The sequence below is a fragment of the Monodelphis domestica genome, chromosome 3 (assembly GCF_027887165.1).
Source record: "Monodelphis domestica isolate mMonDom1 chromosome 3, mMonDom1.pri, whole genome shotgun sequence".
In the NCBI taxonomy this organism is placed as follows: domain Eukaryota; kingdom Metazoa; phylum Chordata; class Mammalia; order Didelphimorphia; family Didelphidae; genus Monodelphis; species Monodelphis domestica.
Window position 1 is genome coordinate 262673158 of NC_077229.1, and position 21816 is coordinate 262694973.

At 37.2% G+C, this 21816-nt stretch overlaps 2 protein-coding genes across 10 annotated transcripts in view; one reads left to right on the forward strand and one right to left on the reverse strand.

The window, feature by feature from the left end:
* The window catches only part of LAMA1 (laminin subunit alpha 1), a 155665-nt gene extending 147232 nt beyond the window's left edge, over positions 1 to 8433 (forward strand). For all 4 annotated transcript variants that reach the window (XM_007487695.3, XM_007487697.3, XM_007487696.3 and 1 more), the window contains 3 exons: positions 4017 to 4150; positions 6453 to 6675; positions 8143 to 8433. In XM_007487695.3, coding sequence (XP_007487757.2) covers positions 4017 to 4150; positions 6453 to 6675; positions 8143 to 8303 — 518 coding nt within the window. In that variant the 3' untranslated portion in view covers positions 8304 to 8433. The remainder of the gene's footprint in view (positions 1 to 4016; positions 4151 to 6452; positions 6676 to 8142) is intronic.
* Positions 8434 to 16189: 7756 nt separating this feature from the next.
* ARHGAP28 (Rho GTPase activating protein 28) overlaps positions 16190 to 21816 on the reverse strand; it is a 195660-nt gene continuing 190033 nt past the window's right edge. For all 6 annotated transcript variants that reach the window (XM_007487690.3, XM_007487692.3, XM_007487693.2 and 3 more), the window contains one exon: positions 16190 to 19956. In XM_007487690.3, the coding sequence (XP_007487752.1) occupies positions 19865 to 19956 (92 nt within the window). In that variant the 3' untranslated portion in view covers positions 16190 to 19864. The remainder of the gene's footprint in view (positions 19957 to 21816) is intronic.

Consider the following 21816-nt stretch of genomic DNA (forward strand, 5'->3'; position numbering starts at 1 on the left):
AAGCAGTGAGAAAGATGCATAGATAAGGTGTTTGCAGTCTGGTAAAAGGGGAAAAAAATCTGCAACATGAGATGGGTGAATTAGATGAATGTCCTTTTCATATCTAAAGTCTGTCTGTGTGTGCAAATGAATATTGTGATTTGTTGAAACTGAACATCTTCTTAGAGATCAACTAGTCCAATCCTCTCATTCTAAAAATGAAAAACCTGAGGTTTGCAGAAGTCGAGTGACTATACCCCAGTAAAATAGACCGTGAAAAGCACCATTGGGTATTAACAAGTGGAAAGAGAGTTCAGAGGAAAAAAAGATCAGAAGAAGCTTCATAAAGTAGGGAGTGTTGAGCTGGGCCTTGAAGGATAAGAAGGTAGGATTTCAGTAGGGAAATAGTATATAAGTAAAGACAACAAAGCAAAGAAAGTGAAGTTGTGTGTTCAGGGAGCAGTAAGATCAGTCAATGAAATATTTATTAAGCATCTACTATGTCAGTAGTTCATATCTGTAAAAAAATTTTGAGCAGGATAGTAATGCAAGCTGGCCTCAGCATTAGAAATGTTAATCTGGCTGTTACCATGCAGAACAGATTTGAGTGAGGAGAGCCTCAGGAAAGACTAGGTAAATTTCTATGGAAATAGTCTTGGTGAAAGGGGCTAAACTAGGGTGGCAACAATAGGAATAGAAAAGGAGGTCTTGGAGGTCAAAATGACAGGGCTTTGGTGGATTAAATGGGAGAAGTCAAAGATGACACCAATTTCTCTTGACTGGGTAACTTGGGAGGGGGATAAATGGGTAAAACTTATTAAAAAGAAGCAGGAAAGAAAGGATAGCTTGAAATTGATTCATGTCATTCCTCTGTGATTTAAAGTCTATTTTTTTACTAAAATTTGCATAATGCTAATTTTTATACTGAGTGTATAGAATGTGCAAAACATTCTTCAAAAAAGTTCTGTCCACAGACCATGGTCACATGGTTCATTGGACATATGACTAGGGATGTAGACTGCGGCCTCTCGGGCGAGAAGCCACAAGGTAGAAAGATAGAAAAAGGATAGAAATTTTAGGATACCGCGAGGAGCGTGGCAGAGCCAAGTTAGAGATATGAGATGGCAGAAATGAGTCAGAAAACCAGGCCTTGTTGATTATAATGGAGCCACAGCAACATCCGGTCTTAGGATGACACAAAGGCATAATCTATCCACAGATCCAAAATTAATACCACACACAGGTTGGAGACTTGATAGAGGAAAGAAAGTGCCTGGCTGAAGGCCAGGTCCCAGGTGACAGAGATAGAGGAGGAAAGGAATTAAAGATGGAGCTTGGCCAGCAAGGACAGGCATCAGTGAGAGCTGAGATCCAAGAGAAGGCGGAGATTGCTGTGGCTGCTTTTAATGTATTTGATATGCAATACATAGGGATGATTATCATTGGTTAACGACAAGGTATAGGTGTGGTTTCTCTTAGCCAGGTGGACACAAAGAAACCTGCTTTCCCGCTCAACCTGGGGGAAGCTGGGGTCAAGGGTCAGAGGCTTTCCTAGCCATGCGCAAGACTGAGCATGCTCTCTTCTAAGCCACTCTGTACATACTAACTGTCTCCCTTGCCCATAGCTAGGTGTGAACTGCTACATAGACTCTAAAGAATCACTCTATTTATTGCAAACAATAATATGGAAATAGGTCTTGATCAATGATTCAGTGGAATTGCTCATAGGCTACAGGAGTTGGGGGAGGGATGAGGGGAGAGAAAGAACATGAATCATGTAACCATGGGAAAATATTCAAAATTAATTAAATAAATAATTTTTTTTTTTGTTCTGCAATGATATCTAGCCTTAAGGATTTCACATTCGTAGGCAGCTTGGAAGTACAAGGTCTGGTTTTTGTAGACCACAATTTTAAAGGTCAAAATTCAATGTATACCTACTTTCAGAGTAAGGCTGGAAGCAATAGTGACTTATACTTTTGTTTTATGAGTACCTTTCCCTTGAGAATATAATGATCATCTTTGGTTAAGTTTGAAATGCTGTCAGTATAGCTAAGAGGAAATGTGATAGAGATTCTATATTTGTAGATAATAACTCAAGAGAGGTCAATACTAGAGTAAAGATTCTGGAGTTATCTAAGGAACAATGATACTTGAATCTATGAGAGTGGGTAGAATCACAAATGAGGAAAGTGTGTAGAGAGAAACAGAGCCAAGATTAAAGGAGCAAAAGATGGATAGGGGGTCCAGGAAGGTGTTAGAGAAGTATTCCCAGGGTTAGAGGAAAACTAAAAAATTACAGTATAGCAGAGGTTAAAGGAGGAAACTACATGGATGAGGAACTGGTTATTTGTTTTCTTTTTTAAACCCCTTACCTTCCATTTTGGAATCAATACTGTGTATTGGCTCCAAGGCAGAAGAGTGGTAAGGACTGGGCAATGGGGGTTAAGTGACTTGCCCAGGGTCACACAGCTAGGAAGTGTCTAAGGTCAGATTTGAACCTAGGACCTCCTGTCTCTAGGTCTGGCTCTCAATCCACTGAGCTACCCAGCTGCCCCCAAGGATCTGGTTTTTTAAAGAGCATTGGCATGAATAAAAAGACATAGAAAAAGAGTGAAGATTTTAAAAAGGATCTGGCAACTAATGTCACTGGTAATATTTTGAAAGAATATGTAAGGGCACGTGGACTTAAACCAGACTGAAAGGGAATTGGATCAGGAAAAATAATAGAAAGATAGGAGGGGGAGATTAAGGCTAATTTTAGGTCTGAGGAGATCTGAGCAAGTTTATAGATGGAAGGGTCCAGGAAACCCCTTGGAGATGGGAAAATTGAAAAATGCAAGAGAGAAGGGAGACAACCTATAAAGCATCTTTCCTAAGAAAAAAGGGTACAAACAGAATATAAGCACAAATCACTATCTTTCCAGCGTTCCTTTGAAAAGGAGTTATACATTTGATTAAGACTTTTAAAATCTTGATTGACAAAAAACAAAAAGAAAAAGAAAACGTGGCTCTTGTGCCTTCGAACTGCCTAAGAATGTGAATTCTTAAGGTTGGGCATCATCATATAACTGTTTTGAAGAATGCCTTGCACCTACTACATAGCTCATTATAAAAATTATCATTATGTAAATCTTAGCAAAATCAAATTGAAAGATTAAATGGTGTAGGGCTGAAATATGAATCATTTTATTGTTTTGTTTTTGTTTTGGGGTTTTGTGTTTTTTTTTTAATAAGCAAAAGGATGCTCAGGTATTTGGGTACTCAGAGCAAGGAACCTGAGGGATGCTTTAGACTTTTTCATGGGTGATTATGAAAGATTTCCTTCTCTAACTCTTAATTCTGTATTTGTTGTTATATATTTATAACCAGGATAATATACAATTAATAAATCTAGAAATAGTGAGAGAATAAGGTCAGATTGGATAGATTGGTATACTTGGAATGAGGAAGACTTGAATTCAAATCTAGCCTCAGATACCTTATTAGCTATGTGACCCTGGGCAAGTCATTTAAGTTCTTTCTCCCTTGGTTTCCTCATCTGTAAAATGGGGATCATGCTAATAGCTCTTGACATAACATCAATCATGGGGCAAAGGACAGAGCACTTGGTCTGGAATGAGGAAGACTCTCCTTCATGAGTTCAAATCTGGCCTCAGAAACTTCCTACCCCTGGGACCCTGGGCAAGTCACTTTTAACTCTGTTTGCCTCAGTTCCTCATTTGTAAAAATTACCTGGAGAAGGAAATGGCAAACCACTCAGGAATCTCTGCCAAGAAATCCCCAAAGTGGGGTCACAAAGAGTTGAAAATGAATAAAACAACACCATATAGCAATCGTGTTATGAGAATAAAATAAGATAATGTTTGTAAAGCACAAACCTTAAAGTACTATTGTTATTGTAATAATGTAAGCATTTGAATGCTCTAAAATACACCGACATTCACCAAACTAGTCATCACTTCTTTACTCACTGAATTATGATGTATTCTATATTATAAACATCTTATACCATAACTTTTATACTTGTTTTCCAGTTAAAGAGGGTTACAAAGTTCGATCAGACGTCACTATTACACTAGAGTTTCGTACCTCTGAAATGAATGGTGTGCTCCTAGGAATTAGCAGTGCCAAGGTGGACGCTATAGGAATAGAAATAATAAATGGCAAGGTAGGTATTTGTTTTTTTTTTCATGATGTTTTTATAGTAATAGTTAGAGTCATATGAGTGATAGCAAGGATATATATAGCCAGCTTTGATTATCTTACACCTCCTGAAGGGAAAAAAGTTTGATTCATTCTAAATAACAGACAATATAAAAAGTCTTTGCATTTTATTTAAAATGAAAAAAACAACACTCAATTCCCCTGTTACTGAGTCAATGGTACTATTAGAAACCCAAGATTTGACTGTTTAGTAGAGAGGAAACCACAGTCTACTACAAATGACCCAACATAAATAAAAAGTGAATGGTAATGAAAAATGGAATGCAAGAAGACCATAATAGTCCAGAAACCAGTTCAGCTAACTATCATTTGATATCCTTGCCAGACAGAAAATAAGGCACCCAAAGGCCACACTGTGTTTAAAATATCATTTGTTAAATCTGATAAAGAATGTTGAAAATATTGATCATAAAAAAAACAAAGAACAAGGCAAGGAAAAACAAGTTACCCCCAAATTTGGGGAAAATAGTTTTGTGATCTGGAGAACATTTGAGGATAACACTGGAGGGAGGACAACAACCAAGTGAAAGAAGAGAAAAGATCTACCAAGTTTTCTATACCTATTTTCTCCATCAATCATAATGAAGATCTATCACAGTCCCCAAAGTAGAAAGGAAGTAGAAAACATTAAGAAAATGAAGATAGGGATAAGCATCTGGAATAAAACAAGTATAAATGGAAGATGTCTATGCTAAAAGAGACAATTTTGAGGGATTGATTTTCAAATCTTTGCAAGGGTATAATATATAAAATATTAGGGGAGGGATGTGATAAAATATCCAATTACCATTAATCTATGCCTGTTTTCTCATCTCTATAAAATCTTTGTGAGATGAAGGATAGGTAGGTCGCTCAGTGGATTGAGAGCCATGCCTAGAGGGCTTAGGGTTAAATCTGGCCTCAGAAATTTCCTAACATGTAATCTCAAAGTTGTTTTGATTTGGGCTTCAAAAAATTTCAGACTGATAGCAGCTTTCAATCAATCCTCTTAAAATTGAGGTTCCAACCAAGCAAGAGTTAGAAAAAATTACAAAATGCAAAATAAATAATTTTGATTATATTAAATTAAAAAGGTTTTGTACAAACAAAACCAATGCAGTCAAAATTAGAAGGGCAGCAACAAATTGGGAAACAATCTTTATAACAAAAACTTCTGACAAATGTCTAATCACTCAAATTTACAAAGAGCTAAATCAATTGTACAAAAAAATCAAGTCATTCCTCAATTGATAAATGAGCAAGGGACATGAATAGGCAATTTTCAGATAAAGAAATCAAAACTATTAATAAGCACATGAAAAGTGTTTGAAATCTCTTATAATCAGAGAGATGCAAATCAAAACAACTCTGAGGTATCACTTTACACGGAGTAGATTGGCTAACATGACAGCAAGGGAAAGTAGTAAATGCTGGAGGGGATGTGCCGGTGATGGAATACTATTGTGCTCAAAGGAATAATAAAGTGGAGGAATTCTATGGGAAGTGGAATGACCTCCAGGAATTGATGTAGAGTGAAAGGAGAAGAACCAAGAGAACATTATACACAGAGACAGACACACTGTGGTACAATCAATTGTAATGGATTTCTTTACTAGTAGCAATGCAATTATCCAGAACTATTTGGAGGGACTTATGAGAAAGAATGCTAGAAACACAGAAGAAAAACAACTGCTTGATCATATGGGTCGATGGGGATATGATTGGGGATGTAGACTCTAAATGATCACCCTCATGCAAATATTAATAATATGGAAATAGGTAAAACACAATGGAACTGTGCATCAGATATGAGAGGGGAGGGAAAGAACATGAGTCTTGTAACCATGGAAAAATATTCTAAATCATCTAATTAAAGTTTTCAAAAAAATTTGAGGTTCCAGTTCAGACTAAAATATTCACACAGGAAATGCGCCTACATAAAGCTGCATTAGCTCCCCTCCAGATCAACACAACCAGGCAATCTCAGTCATTTCAGAACACCTTCTTGTTCAGTCTGATTACTGTCAGACACTTTGGTTGGGGATCTTTCTTGGCAGTGACCACTGCCATTTTTTTTTTTTAATTTGGAGAGGTCACAGAAGCAGAATCTTTTTACAAGTAATTTTTCAAGACCAAATATTTTATTTCAAAAACAGTTTTCCTCTTCAATAGAGTGCTGTGCCTTTACCTACACTCAAAATGAATGACTGTCCCCTAAAGAAAGCATTTCACCCCAATTTTTGCTTATCTCTTGGTTGTTTGTTCAGGTTTTATTTCATGTCAACAATGGAGCTGGTAGAATTACAGCTGTGTATGAACCCAAATCTACAAATAGTCTTTGTGATGGAAAGTGGCACAAGCTTCAAGCTAACAAGAGTAAACATCAAATCACTTTAATTGTTGATGGAAAATCCAGTTCCGCAGAAAGCCCACACACTCAGTCCACATCTGCAGATACCAACAATCCCATCTATGTTGGGGGATATCCTGGTATGTATGACCTCTATTGTCTTCCTTTTATTTAAAAAAAAAATAGGGGCTAGGCAGCTCAGTGGATTTTGGGAGCCAGAAGGCTTAGAGATCAGAGGTCCAGGGTTCAAATGTGACCTCAGACACTTCTTAGGTGTGTGATCTTGGGCAAGACCCTCCCACTGCCTAGCCCTTACTTCTCTTCTACTTTAGAACCAATATACTCTATTGATTCTAAGACAGAAAGTAGAGGTTTTAAAAAATTGTCCATTTGTGTACATGTACATGTTCATTTGTATTATTACATGATAAACCAATAGAATTTAACTGATTATAAAGACATGCGGCATTATGGTGCTCACATCAATTACTAGCTTTGATAAAATTTACGAATGGGTCCTATGCCAGATAGGTTTGGGCTTATCTGTTAAAAGAAACCTTCATATTAGGAATGGAAAGAATTCTAGATTATTTTGTAATCAAAAGTATTACTAGGATCCTTTTTTAAATACCATCTTTATCTGTAGAGGCTGCTGTCCAGAATCTCCGGTTTTCTATAAAGTATACATTTTTGGTTTGAGCCATCTTTCAACAGGATTACTAATGGCACAGCATCAACTGAGACAAATAGCACTGAAATATTTCATGTGATGATTTTGCTATCATTTCTTAAATGTCTTCATCAATTTCTATAGTGAGGGAACAGCCTTTTCCACAAATCTCCAAGTCATCTTTAAATGCTGACCATAAGTATGTAATCTGCCTGGAAATTCTCAGTCATTTCTAATTTTCCCATAAATTTGGTCATCTAGACTAAGCCTGCTAAAGTCCAGCAGCTCCCTACGGTGTTGATGATTTGTTGATGGCCTACTTATTGAGCCATATTTCAAATCTGGTTCCCTTCCTTTTAAAGAACACTCTGTTCAGTTTTATGGATGAAGAAGGCTTCTGACTTGGGAAGGTACTATTAACTATGTTAGCAGGCTGAAAAAAAAATTTTTTTTACTCCTAGTCTTAAGTTTTTGAAAGAGGCTGTTCCTGGAGATATGCAATTGGGAGATTCAGATATAAATTCAACTTTGACAACAGGTTCCTAACTATGATTCATTTCTGAAAAGGTGCTATTTAAAGTACATGGGTATTCTAGGAAGAATTTCAAATAGCGTGTGCTAATAAATAAACCATTAGGTAGTTTTGAAAGTGAATACTACTTGACATAAAGTGAACCAATTAATTCATCTCACATGGCATGGTAGTCAAAAGAGGCAATAGACAGGATTCACGTCCCAGCTTCTCTACCATCATAAGTCACTGTTTCTCAAAATTGGAAGGACCTCAAAGATTTTATAGTCCAACCTTTATTTGGACTGGAATCAGGATGTTCAAAATCACTTGTGATTATTTTTATTTTGTATCCTTTTCACTTTTCTGCCTTAGTCATTTCAGTAAAATATGACAAGCTTTTGTCTTCTCTTCTTTTCCAAACAGCTGATGTAAAGCAAAATTGTCTGAGCAGCCGGACCCCCTTCAGGGGCTGTATGAGAAAACTCACCTTGACTAAAGCTCAGCAAGTAGAATCCTTTGATTTCAGCAAAGGCTTTGACCTCCAAGGAGTTTTTCCTCATTCCTGTCCAGGGAATGAGAACTAAATTCCCAGAAAAATAGCAGTTGGAAGAGAAATATGTGTTATCTAGATGACTTTTATTTTCCAAGTTGGGCCAGACATTTCTATGAAAAGATTCCATATTTGTGATTAAATAAAACCACTTGCACAACAAATACTTCTATTGAGTTGTCTCAATTGTTTGTAGAATTAAATGAGAGTCTAAACAAGCTTTGCTTAATCACTGTTTATGGCAAGTTTTTTTATCTCCTTCTGATTACTTGATAGTATTCCACTTTATTGTATATTGGGTTTTATTTAAAAATGAGAGAAACTCCACAATCGTAATAAAGACAAAATGAATAGGAATACTTTAATTTTTCATGAATTCCAAGTTTCTGCCAAGGAAAAATTGTCAACATCATTGAAATTCCAGCAGAGGGCAGAAGATGGTTGTAACATAATCTTGAGCAGACTTCTGCAAACAAAGCTAAATACAAGAGGAACAAAAGGGCTAAAATCTTCATGCATCTTTTTGTTCAGATTTATGTCTCCAAGTCCTGAACTAAATTCAGAGTATATTGCATCGCAACAAATCAGAACTTCTTTGATTATCAACCCTCATCCCCAAAAAAATCTGTTTTCCTTGATCAGCTCATTTTCTTTAAGAAAGCAAGTTTAATTTGAAAAGCCGGAAAATGAAAAAAAAATCAACATAAACAAATCCCTTTAAACAAACTAAGCAATTTTAAATTTTAGTTTCCAAAGCTTCATTTGGTTCTTTTTCACATAATTACCTGTTGACTATAGTTATGTTGCTAAAGCTTTGCCAAAAGCCACTTATATCCTGCAAATCTGGGGAAAATGTTTTTTTTTTCCATCTATCTAATTGAAGGAAAGTATCTCTATGAGAAATCATTTTTCAAGAGGGAATAATGGTTTTAGATTAAATTTCCATTTCATTTGGAAACTGTTAATCTCATTACATGGAAAAGAAGTCATTGTACTACAAAGCTCTTTTCATGCCTCCTTTTGTGTTTTCTGAAAACTTTGGAGGTATCTGCACCACCCAATTTTATCAGACTCTTGGTGGACATAGGTGAAATTTGTAAGCAAGACCCTCTTCAACTTTCATGTCAGGGTATCATGGTAAGGGCAAGTTATGGTTAGAGAGATGCACCTATTTGTTGTAGCTGTGCTAATAGGAAGGAACTCTAGATCACCCTGCATTTTAGGCTCGCAACCTGGAGTGACTCAAAGGTGACTACCTTAGCAGCTAAATCAGGAAACTGACATTTGCTGTTCTCAACCAATGGACCCCCAACAGAAATACACAAGCGAATTCTCACTCTGCACTGTCGGTGGCCTTCCTGTTCATGTTTCTATGGAAACATGCAGTGTGGGGAGATTGAGGTCTAGAAATGCTGGCCTTGGTCCACTATGTAGAGCAAAGAAGAGATCCAAACTGTGACAAAAAGCGCAGATGATGAGCTTGTTTGTATTAGACCAAAGGATCATTTTCCCCTATAGAGGAAAATTTGAGAGAGACAGACAGAGAGACAGAGAGGAGGGAGGGAGAGAGAGAGAGAGAATGGAGTCACTCATTTCTGTTATCAGTCAAGCTGACACAGGGAATAGAGCTGCTCACAAAGTCTCCTTTAAAACACACCCCTGAAAGCCAAAATCCATTTCTTTTTCTGTAGCTTGTTGATAGGTTGGCAAGTTTCCAGTTTGCCATTTTAAACACAGGGGAGGGACCTACTATTTATGCCTTGGAGGGCTAAAGGTAACACTCCTTATTCCTTAAGTTTACTTGAACAGAAAAGTTCATCTTTGGTTTATATGGACAAAATGGATACCGTAAACACTAAAAATGCATAAATGTGTAAAAGGATACTGACTTAAGCAGACATTTCTCCCATTGGGTTTTTTTTTATTCCTTCTTTCAATTCATAATCATTAAATTATTTTGAAAATTTCATCTTTGATTTCCTTCTTCCCCCCCCCCCATAGTTTACTGATTTCATCTCTAGTTAGTAGCATAGATATATGTGTTCTTTTCGCATGCACACAGAATGGAGAATGAGTCGGATCCTGAATCTTTATATTCCCTTGGACAAAATAAAGTCTGAGAGGTTTCTCTAGTCTTTCTATTCCACTTGACTTAAAAAGCAGTGCATTATACATGGTTCTATAATCATGCCTTGTGGACAACTCTCTGCAGTTCATCCTAGATCTCCATTCACATTGCCTAGAAACAATGTCAAATTTGTCTTCTGATTTCCCTATGGGAAGAAAAGAAATGTGAGTTTATTGAGGTTAAGCACCGTGGCACCTTGACACAGGTAGTGTCTGAGACTTGATTTGAACTCAGGTCTTCTTAACTCAAGGCCCAGCACTCTTATCTACTATACCACCTAGCAGCCTGTATAGTTAGAATTCTGGTAGGCATTCTCATTGCACAGAGGCACAACAAACAGTCTGGGATTTCTTGGGGTGGGTAATGGGAAAGTTAAGCTCAAACTGGATCAAGGAGAAGTACCAATGAGTCTTGGATTGGCCCAGACTTCTAACAAATCAAGGCAGTTCCACATCAAAAGGAGCACTTTTGAGAAAGGTAAGGATCCGCCAAGAGTTCAACCTCACAATTCACACAGAAATAATTAAGTGGATTAAGAATATCCAGACTGACATGACATTGAATGGCAAGTCTACTGAGTTGCTCCATCAAGACATATATTTTGGATATACTTTTGAAGACAGATTGAGTTGAGTAGGAGAACACTTTGGGTTGGATTTGGGAAATTGCACATTGCTTAGTAATCCAAAGCTGATCTATGAAATAAAAAAGATTAAAAAAAAAACCTAATACTTTTCCAGTGGTGCTATATCACTATAAGTCATGGACCACCACCATCTCCAAAGAATGAGTAATTACAGGTCCCAAAGGTCAATGAAAAGATAGATCTGGTTGGTGTACACTGGCTGTAGCACTTTGACAGTCACTTGCACATAAGATGCCTTTTAAAATATACAGGAAGTACATAATTAGAAAAGGAGGCCAACTGATCACATAATGAGTAGAGGACAATAATGAGGAAAAGGATAGAAAGGGGAAGGGAATAAGCACCTATTAGTACTAGCTACCTTGCTAACCAATTTTACAAATATCTAACTTGATGCTCAGAAGAACTCGTAGGTACCCCATTTTACAGTTGAAGAAATTGAGGTGGATAGCTTAAGAGGTTTACACACACATATGTATATATATATATATATATATATATATATATATACACATCTAGGTAAATCTATATCTTTTCTTTTTTTGAATTTAGTATATTTTTCCATGGTAATATGATTCATAATTCCCCCCCCCCCTTCTCTCCCCACCTTCCTGGAGCTGACAAGCAATTCCACTTTTCAAAACCTATTTCCATGTCATTCCTATTTGTAGTAGAGTGGTCTTTTAACATCAAAACCCTAATCATATCCCCATCAAACCATGTGATCAAGCAGTTGTTTTTCTTCTGAGTTTCTACTCCCACCGTTCTTTCTCTGGATGTGGAGAGCGTTCTTCCTCATAAATCCCTCAGATTTGACCTGGATCATTGCATTGCTGCTAGTAGAGAAGTCCATTACATTCAATTGTACCACTGTGTATCTGTCTCTGAGTACAATGTTCTCCTGGTTCAATGGGACTGGAGTAAGATGGTGGGACTTGGGTGGGTAGGGCATGTGACTGAGGTAGGATGGTGGAATGTGGGATGGGGGTGGGATGGTGGGGACAGAGGTAGGACTGTGGGATGGAGGGACAGATGGATCTGTGAGACTTAGATATGCCTTAGAGATGAGAAGGCCTGGGTTCAAATGTGACCTCAGATACTTCCTAACTGTGTACCTGGATAAGTCTCTTAACCCCATAACCCATTAATACTGTTTTGTCTTGGAACCAATACCCAGTACTGATTCTAATACAGAAGGTAACATTTTTTTGTTTTTCTTTTCAATGATTTTTTATCTTTTATAAATTGAGACTGCTATTGCTCACCTCACTCTTCAATTGCTCATTCTATTGGGGATTCTCCGAAATCTTCTCTTTCATCATTTCTTATGTCAATAATATTCTATTATATCCATATACCAAAATTTGTCCAATTATTACCCCAATTTATGGACATCTACTAATATTCTGGATTTTTCATGTCTTTTGTTCCATTTTGTCATCTCATTTAGGATGAGAAAGTTTGTTTTGCTTGTGACTGTTTGCTCTTCAGTACTGTTGGTGATGTTGTCATTTCAATCATGTCTGATTCTTCATAATCCCATCTGGGGATTTCTTGGCAAAGACACTGGAGTGGTTTGCTATTTCCTTCTCCATCTCATCAACTGGACCTATACAAGGTCTATTTTGAGTTTTTCTTATGTTTTTGATTATTTTTTCTATTCTTTTGATAATTGACACATACACCCCCATAACTGAACATTGCATTCTGAGCTAAACTTGATATTTTTTTTAAATACTTACTTCAGGGGGGGATTGTATTTTAATTTAAAATCTAAGAATTTTTGAATTTTTTTTGCTTGAGATTGTATTTTTATAAAAATCCAAGACTTTTGTTTAAGATTTTACTTTTATAAAAATTTCAAAGATTTTGATTTTGTTCGAGAAAAGATCTTCAAGAAAGAAGCTTGAAACTTTTATATCCAGAGAATGAACTGTTGCAGAAAGATGCCAAAAACCTACACTTCATCAAGAAGATCAAGAATGAACTTTGGATGTGATTGATTGGACTGAACTTTTGATTGAACATTTATTGTAACATTTATGCCAAAAGGGACTGCCCCTAATTTGGCTTTCTGTCAATGCGCCTAGCAAACATTGGTTTTGCTTTCTTTTCTTTTCTATTTCCTCTCTCACTATTCTAATTTCTCTTAGAAAATTGAATATTGTGTATATCTTTAGTTAGAAGTGAATTTAGAACTACAAAATGATTGTGTTAAATGATCAATGGGGAGACTAGTCTCCCAATGATCATCAGGGGGGATTGTAAACCTCAAATTTCCTTAGACTTATAAATGTTGGAAATTTCACCATTGGGATATTTCATACTTGGAAAATTTCTTACTGATAGTCTATTGGAATGGGAACTCCATTGGCATGGGAGGTTCCTTCTCTTCCCTTCTTAAGATTACTTTAGGACAGAAACCCTTTGCTGAACAATGGAAAGGACTTTGACCTATGCTTGAGCATAGAACAGGAATTTCTTTGAGTCTTGATTGATTTTAGAATTGATACAATGGAGATACTCCACCCTATTCAGTCCTAATAAGATTGAGTAAGGGCTGCAGCCTAGATCAAAATTTAATTATTCCAATTTCTACCATACTCAAGTTAACAGGATTTAGAAAGGGCTGGAACAAAGGAGTAAAGATTTAATCATTTGAAAAATATGACCTTCAACAGACATGTGCAAAAGCCAGAAACCTCTGGGCGGTCCTGGGTTAAGCGAGAGCCTCCATTGACAGGGAAATTGATGAAGAGTGATTGGTAGATGTGAGGACTGAGGGGAGGCAACTTGGATGGTGTCCTTAAAGATAGGAGGGTCTGGAGACTCGAGGAGAGGGAGGTGGTTGAGTTTTTGGTCGGTGGTTCCTGGGCTCTGAGAAGCTTGCTCTGAAGGAAGCTGAAAGTGGGGGCCTCTGAGACTGTTTCTCCATTTTGGACACGTGAGTGAAAGGGACTGATCTCTTTTCTTTGCCCCAGCTATCTAAGGGCTTGGGCCTTTTGGCCCAGCCTAAACAGAAGGGGTATTTAAGCCCTATTCCCTTCTCTCCCCTTTCTCTCTCTCTATATATCTCTAATTCCTTTCTTGCTCCTATTGTAATTAAACTCCAAAAAGGCTGACGGCTGACTTGAGTTTTTCATTTAGGAATTACATAGCTGATTCCTTGGCGACCTTAAATTAATATATATCAGTCTTTTAAAGTGATTCCCTTGTAACATTTTACATATGAGGAAACTGAGGCAAACAGGGTTAAATAACTTGCCCAGATAGTACATGTCTGAGACCAGATTTGAACTCAGGTATTTGAGTTTTCCTGACTCTAAGCCCAGCACTCTATCCACCTCTCCACCTAGATGCCCCCAATATTATCCCCAGTACTGTCTTCAGCATTTTCCACCCACGTAGTGCCCCTCCTCCCATGTTTGCTGGTCTTCCTGATAAATTTGGTGTGTCTACATCAAACTATGTATATATATTTTAATTTCTTTTTCATATAAGAGTGAAGTTCACCTGATGTCTTCTCCCCAAATACTTTATATTTCTATTTTATGGTTCTCAAGTGCTCTACTTATAAAAAAATATTAAGTGTAGTTCCTTAGTTGGCTAGTGGATAGAGTACTATGCTTTAGAGTGAGAAAGACCAGTCTCTTGCGGGCTTTGCTCTCCTCTCACCTCAGTTCTCCAGATGGTCTCTGCCTACCTTTTGAGTTTTTCTTTTCTTGAAAGTTGTTTCACTCCCATATTGTTTTTGTGGCAATATTTTAATCCTGGTTGGAGTGGATTTTAGTGGTGACACGGAGCTGCTGCTCTAGTTCTTCCTCCATCTTGGCTCCACCCCAGGAAGTCCAATATATCTTTACTTTCTATCTTAGCATCAATATTGTGTAGTGGTTCCAAAGCAGAAGAGCAGAAAGGGCTTAAGTGACTTGCCCAGGGTCACACACAATTAGGAAATCAGATTTGAACCCAGGCCCTCCCATGTCTAGGCCTGGCTCTTTATTCACTGAGCCACCTAGCTCCCCCAGCTTAAGAGATTTTCACAGCTAATGAGTGTCTAGGGCCATATTTGAACTTCCAGAGCTGCAAGCTCAGCTGTCTTCTAGCTGCCAATATGGCCATTCTGGATTCTGTGCTGGTGGGATATTATGAGATGTGTGGTATACTGAGCATATCCTGAGGGAGAACTTTGTGTTACACCAGTGGAGGGAATGTCATTTAGATGAGGTAAGAGTCAGTGAAGAGCTATCAAAGGAGACCTGGAAGACCTGATGAAAGGTAGCCTGGATCTAGGTGAGCTTAATGGAAGAGGTGAATGGCAAAGGAGATAAGCATGGTTTGTTACAGAGGACCTTCCAGGTGGTGGAAGAAGGTGAAAGATGTATGGGAGAGCATAGAATCAGAGCTTGGAAATGGGAAGACACCTCTCTGTAGAGACAATCAGGTCCAACTCCTTCCTTTCACAGAAGAGGAAAATGGACACTAAGAAGTCAAATAACTTGCCCAAAGCCTCGTGGTCACTTAGGTTAGATTAGGCTTTAATCTTCTTTCTCTGTCTTAAGTGATAATTAATAAAACTATGGAAAAATAAGAACCTGGAGTTGTTGATATAAATTTATATTTTACAGAAGCCAATATGCATTCCCAAGATGGCAAACATGCTTGCTGGGTTGTATTAAAGCACATAGATCAAGGCATAGTAGAGGGGAATTTATTTAGACAATGGGAATCCCAATGGTTTTAAGCTTTTAAGTTCATGTAAATGAAGGTCACTATAAGTAAATCTTTGTTTATAATCTGATTTGTCCCTCCAACAACTCTTTAAGAGAGGCTTCATAGGTACTATTATTTTGCATATGATGAAACTTAGACCCATGGAAATGAAATGATTTCCCAGTCACAGGCATATAGCTCAAAAGCAGATCTCAATTCCCAAATCTATCTCTTTCCACCACACAGCGCTACCTCCCTTAGGTATTTTTGGTTTAGTTCACTCAAGCATATAGCAAATCAGGATTCTGAAACAATTCTGTACAGAAATTCTTCATAGAAATATATTACGGGCTAACAGAGAAAATGTAACCATCACTGCTACCTTCTAATTATAAGAAAAATTCACTAAAGAAGAAGTCTCAATGGCAAAAGATTTGGGGTTTTGTATTTTTATTTTCATGGTTAAAATACAATGTACACATTCTACTTTACAAATATGCTATTATAACTACAATGAAAATTAATGTAACAAACAATCGATATTTCCCTTTTCTCTAGGTCAGAAATACACAAATGCTTGTCTTTATCAAATGGCATGATGCTATTTTCCAACCCAGTAAGACATTGGGGAAAAGAGTTGAAAAATGCCTGGAAGAAAAGATAAACTATTTTTTTTCTTAATCCCTTATTTGAACTCCTGGGATTCACTCCCAGTTGTCTGAACATGGCAAGAAACAAATGATTAATGACAGAGAGAATATGTCTTCGGCACCGACTCTTTTAGAGCATGACATTCACAGAATATTTTATTTTGGTATTTGGAGCATTTGCTCATTTCTTGTGCATCATTAAACTAGGAATATCAAAAGCAAAACGAGGTTGACATTAAATAATAAGACTCAGGGACACTTCGTAGCAAAAGCTATTATAATCCACCATGCTTTTTGTCTGAGAAAGGCAAGTGAGGTAGTTTATTTTGTATGTACATTGTAATGACTATGAGTGGTTCCAGTATGCTTCAAAGGTCATTGATTCCTAGAACCATTATGCCAAATAAAGTGTATTGGCGTGTAAAATAAGCCTTCATTAAAAAAAAAACTATTTATTTATACATTTTTTTGCAGAATGAGAAAGAAAAAACCCTTAAGGCAGCTATGGAGTCTCTGGTGCAAGTTCTCTTTTAACATTTCACTGCACGTTATCTAGCAGTTCCCCCAAAGCCTAGACAATGGGCATGCTAGGGAATGGAGATGGGAAATTCAGGCTAAGTCAGAGAAACATACTTCCCTCTTAGCTGATGTTATTTCCTGTTAGCAGGTAAACTGTTGCTGCTTTGCCACTTGGTTGTCAAACTATTTTTGTTGTTCAGTCATGTCCGACTCTCGTTGACCCCATTTGGGGTTTTCTTGGCAAAGATGCTGGAAGGATTTGCCATTTTCTTGTCCAACTCATTTTACAGATGAGGAAATCGAGGTAAACTAGGATAAGTGACTTGCTCAGGGTCACAGTGCTAGTAAGTATTTGAGGTCGGATTTGAACTCAGAGCTTCCTGACTCCAGGTCCAGTGCTCTAGCCACTCGGTAACCCACCTACCCTGTCAAAGTATGTGGCAAATAAGACAGTACACCTAAAATAAAGGAGGAATCAAAAGTAAGGACCCTCGATCTAGCTGTTGTTCTAAAACTGACCTATGAACAAGGCCATTTCTGTTCTTAAGGATGAATATTTAGTCAGCAAGAATCCAATGAGCAAATTACTTCTTTCCGAGGACTAATGAATAAACAAAAAATAGGGCCTGAACCTGTGATTTTATTGGTATAATGATGAAACTACTAATTACAAGTCAGCACCTTCTGGAAAATTTATGTAGTTTCAGTTGCCAAGATTAGCACTAAGAGGTTTAGATGACTGGCCCAAGGTCACACAATGAGTGAGAGGCAGGTGGTACTTAAACCCGGGTCTAATGGACTTTCAATGTAGCTCTCTACTCACTATGTCTTACTTCCTTTCATAGGCACTACAAAAATCCATTCAAATCCAGTGCAGTAAGGCTTAGAAGAGTATTTAGAAGGAAGGCTTTTGCCCTTTCCCTCGGATGCTAGAAATCTTTGGTAACCAATATTTTCCTTAAACAGTGAAGTAAACTAAATAATTAACTCAGATAGGTCTTTGGATTTCAAAATCTCACAAAAGTGGATGAGTACAGAAACATTATCTTCCACCTCCAATCTACTATATTTAACAGTAAATAGATGATAATTTGGAAAAGAAAAATGTATGAAAACCATAGGATGCTTCCTAGTTCTGATGTCTAACATGTTTGGAATTTGGTTTGGGGACATTTTAATTCAAAGTAACATTCCTTTTCATACCCCCCCCCAAAAAAAAGCTAACTATTTTTCCATCAGGAAATGCAGTTACTTACACAGGGAAAACAAATTATTCTTTTTTTTTTTTAAGACACAGGTATATTTTGAAGTTTATTACAAATGTGGGTAGATATTATGAATGCATTAGATCCTGAGACTGAAAAGGAGGAAATGATATAACAAATGTAAAACTTTTACCAGAGTTTCAGGCACAACAGGAGACATTTAGGTCTAGGGTTTAGTCTTCTTAGCTCCAAAATAAACCCATAGATCCATTATCTATTGATTCCAAGTCAAAGGTTAAAAGATGACACCATTTGTTTACGGGAAAGGGGCAAATGGGCCAACATCAAACCAGAAACCATCCCCAGATAGCTTGTCACGATTATGAAACTACAGTCATCCCTAATTGATCCTAGAAGGGACTCTGTCTTTATCATCTGAAGAGAAGTCAATACTATAGGATTCCTTAACACGCTGCATTTTTTTTCTTTACTAAGTGAGGGTGGTTGGGGAATAACGGATTTGACAGATTCCAGATTTGGAAAATATATACTATTCAACTTACCCCCCCACACAAAGATTTGTACAGCCTAATGCTAACAGTACTGTTTGACCCTGCCTGTGATTAATGATCAGAGGGGGAAGCGGCCTCCGTATCTCCTAAGAACCAGAGGCAGCTGTATTTTCCAGGCCTGGATAAAAGCAGTAGTCTCTTCAAAACCGTGGCTACAGAATTAAGCACGGTCATAAAACAGAGAGGAAGAAATGTTTGGGGGGAAAGAGAAACTCAGTGACTGGCACACAGAAAGTCATTCATCAGCAGATATAAATGATGATTAGGGAACAGAATCCGGTGCTGTTTGCAAAGAAGAGAGAAACGAAAGAACAAACAGAGCCTCGGTCTGACGACGCTTTGCTCATAGACTACACTCATAATGTAAGATGAAAAACTTAAAAAAAACTGCAATTTGAAGATGATCACACACACAGAAATACACGTAGGTATCAGAATGAAGAGAATGACAATACAGTACAACACAGATAAACAGTACAAGTGGCTTTAAACAGCAGATCTTTCTCCTCAAAATAACCAAGTAATGAGGAGTGAGTCAGAAGCATAAATATTGTACATTTTCCTTTCAGAACAAGTTTCGTTTGGATAGAAGAATTGCATTTATGCAGCAAAACTACCCTGGGCATTTCCATCATTCTTTTTCAGAAAAGCAGCCCTGTGTTATTATTTTATATATATATAAAAAGGTGGGAGAGAATCTTGCTTTGGAATACTAGCACAATCTCACCCCAGCAAGGTCTCTAATATTTGGTAGTGTTTACTACGTTGAGTAGGCTATAAGATGGAGTAAGACGGGCATCCGAGTAGAGGACACAGTTTATTTTGGTTATCAAGTCAAAATCCTGGAGAGGATGATATTTTCCACTGTCCAGATGGGCCTCTCATCAAAAGTACCATCATCCTTCCTTTGTAGTCAAGTAACTGGTATAAGAAAACTGCTTAGATGGTTACAACTGGCGGTTATCTTAGGGGTTCACAGGTTGGTCACCAATGAAAACGTCGATACCCTCTGCCTTGAAGAAGCATCTTGAGACCAAGAGGGCTGGGAAGGACAGAGAGAGGCAAAAGCAGCCACTTGCTTTTCCACTATCTGCTGAACTTTCTTGTCTTAGAAAATACAAGTGGAGTCCCTTCCCTCAGAAACAGGGTTTTTCCTGAAGTTTCAACTTGTCTTTGGTTTCATCACCCACTCTGCTTGAGGATTCGCGTGATACACATCTAACATGTAGGCATCAGGATCTAAACAGTGCTGCCCTGTGACAAAAAGAAGGGGAGAAGCATGTTGACTTTGCTTACATTGTTTTTTTTTTAATGGTCAACTGGGTCCTTTAAAGGGCTCTTTAATGCTGTCATTCATTTAGAAGTAAGTGGATCAATTCTGAAAGTTTCCTTGCAAAAGTCATCTTTTCTGATTCCCTGGTAGAATATCACATTTTTAAGTGGAAGGAGGATTGCACAAACACACCGACCACAAGAGAAGTGTTTTCTAGTTTGACCATATCAGCTAAGTGTTCCTACTCAGCTTTGAGAAGAGCAGGAGTGCTTGTCACTCTAAACTACAGATTGCAGCTTGCCACTCAGGCCTGAAACCCTTATTACATGAGGCAAGAACATTTCTTAACAGATAATTTCATTTCTTATCTGAGAAAATACTTTGAAAACAATGACCTATGACCATAAGAAATTCCCAATAAGTAAATTTCAAGGTATTTTGCTTTGATTTCTCTGACCTGAGAAAAGGCCTATAGACAGATGAAATAATAATTATAGTAATAATCATCATAATGCTAAAATGGACATTAGATATTACAAACTAGTATTAGTAATGATAATAGATCCTTATCAATCAATGGGTAAATATTTATTAAGCATCTCCTATTTCTATGGTAAGAGGTTGGGGACAAAAGAACAAAAAAAAATAAGTCAAATTTCCAGGAACTTAAAATATATTCTTTTATTTTTAGCATTTATGTGTATTGTTGATTTACTATTTAAGTTTATGGCAGATTTGTAGTTAGAAGGTAGCTTTCAAAGTGTTGTTGATTGTTCAGTACTTGAATTATATCTGTCATGTCTTTTCTGAATTTGTTAGGGTTTCCTGTTTTCCCCACTTTCTTATGAAAATTACCAGAGAGCACACAAAGAAAGTTCCCCAAGCAGATCTATCATCTAAATGCTACAGAAAAATTATTCATTGAAAATAGTGCTGGGAAAGCAATTCCCCCTGTAGCAGAATGGAAATAACTTTTATGTTTCCAGAAAGCCTTTGTCATTGACATAATGAAGAGTCAGGATGTCCATTTGAGCCAACATAAACTTCCTTTCTATTTATTTAATGAGAAGGGATGCCTAGTGGTTGAAGGAGCCACCTTCAGTCCACTGGTTTTCACTGGACCCCATCAAATCCCTCCTTCACTAAGGACAAATGGAAATTATACTCTACTGTCCCACCATGCTTAAAAACTTGAGATCATTCTTCTTAAATGGTTGCTCCCAGCCTGGCAGGAAGATATCAATCAGTTAAATATCAATCTTCAAATCTGACTGACAGCTGCCAGAATAATGCACTATGTCTATGCAAATAGACATATTACTTTTAGACTTCAAAGGCTCTTGAATTTAGCCTTAAACTACTTCATAATAATAAATGAAGTAAGTATCATTAAGGCATACATTTTCTGCTGACTGCAAAACATACTTAATTTCCTTTGAGACTCTTAAGAGTATGTAGAAAATAGTCACTTAATGAAAGAATTACCTTGATGTGATTATGATCTGAAGGTCAATGGAAAGTTGAATGACCCAGGGCTACCCTGAAGTGAATTACTACTTGTTCCAACCTTTATCTTGCCCACATAAATTAATAAAATTCCTGACAGCTTTCTCCAACACATCAATTCTGCTATTGTCTTCTAGGCTCAAATTTGCATATTTTTATTTGTTTGATGGTGGTAGAAGTGGCATTATTTCTCCAGATATAAGATGTAAGCCCCGAAACTCAATTTTCTTAACTCAAAGACTTTTTGTTGAACTAAGAAACTCATGATGGGACAATTCATTTTACTCAAGAAGGCTTCTAGAAGACACTGTCATGTAGAGATAGGATGGTATAAT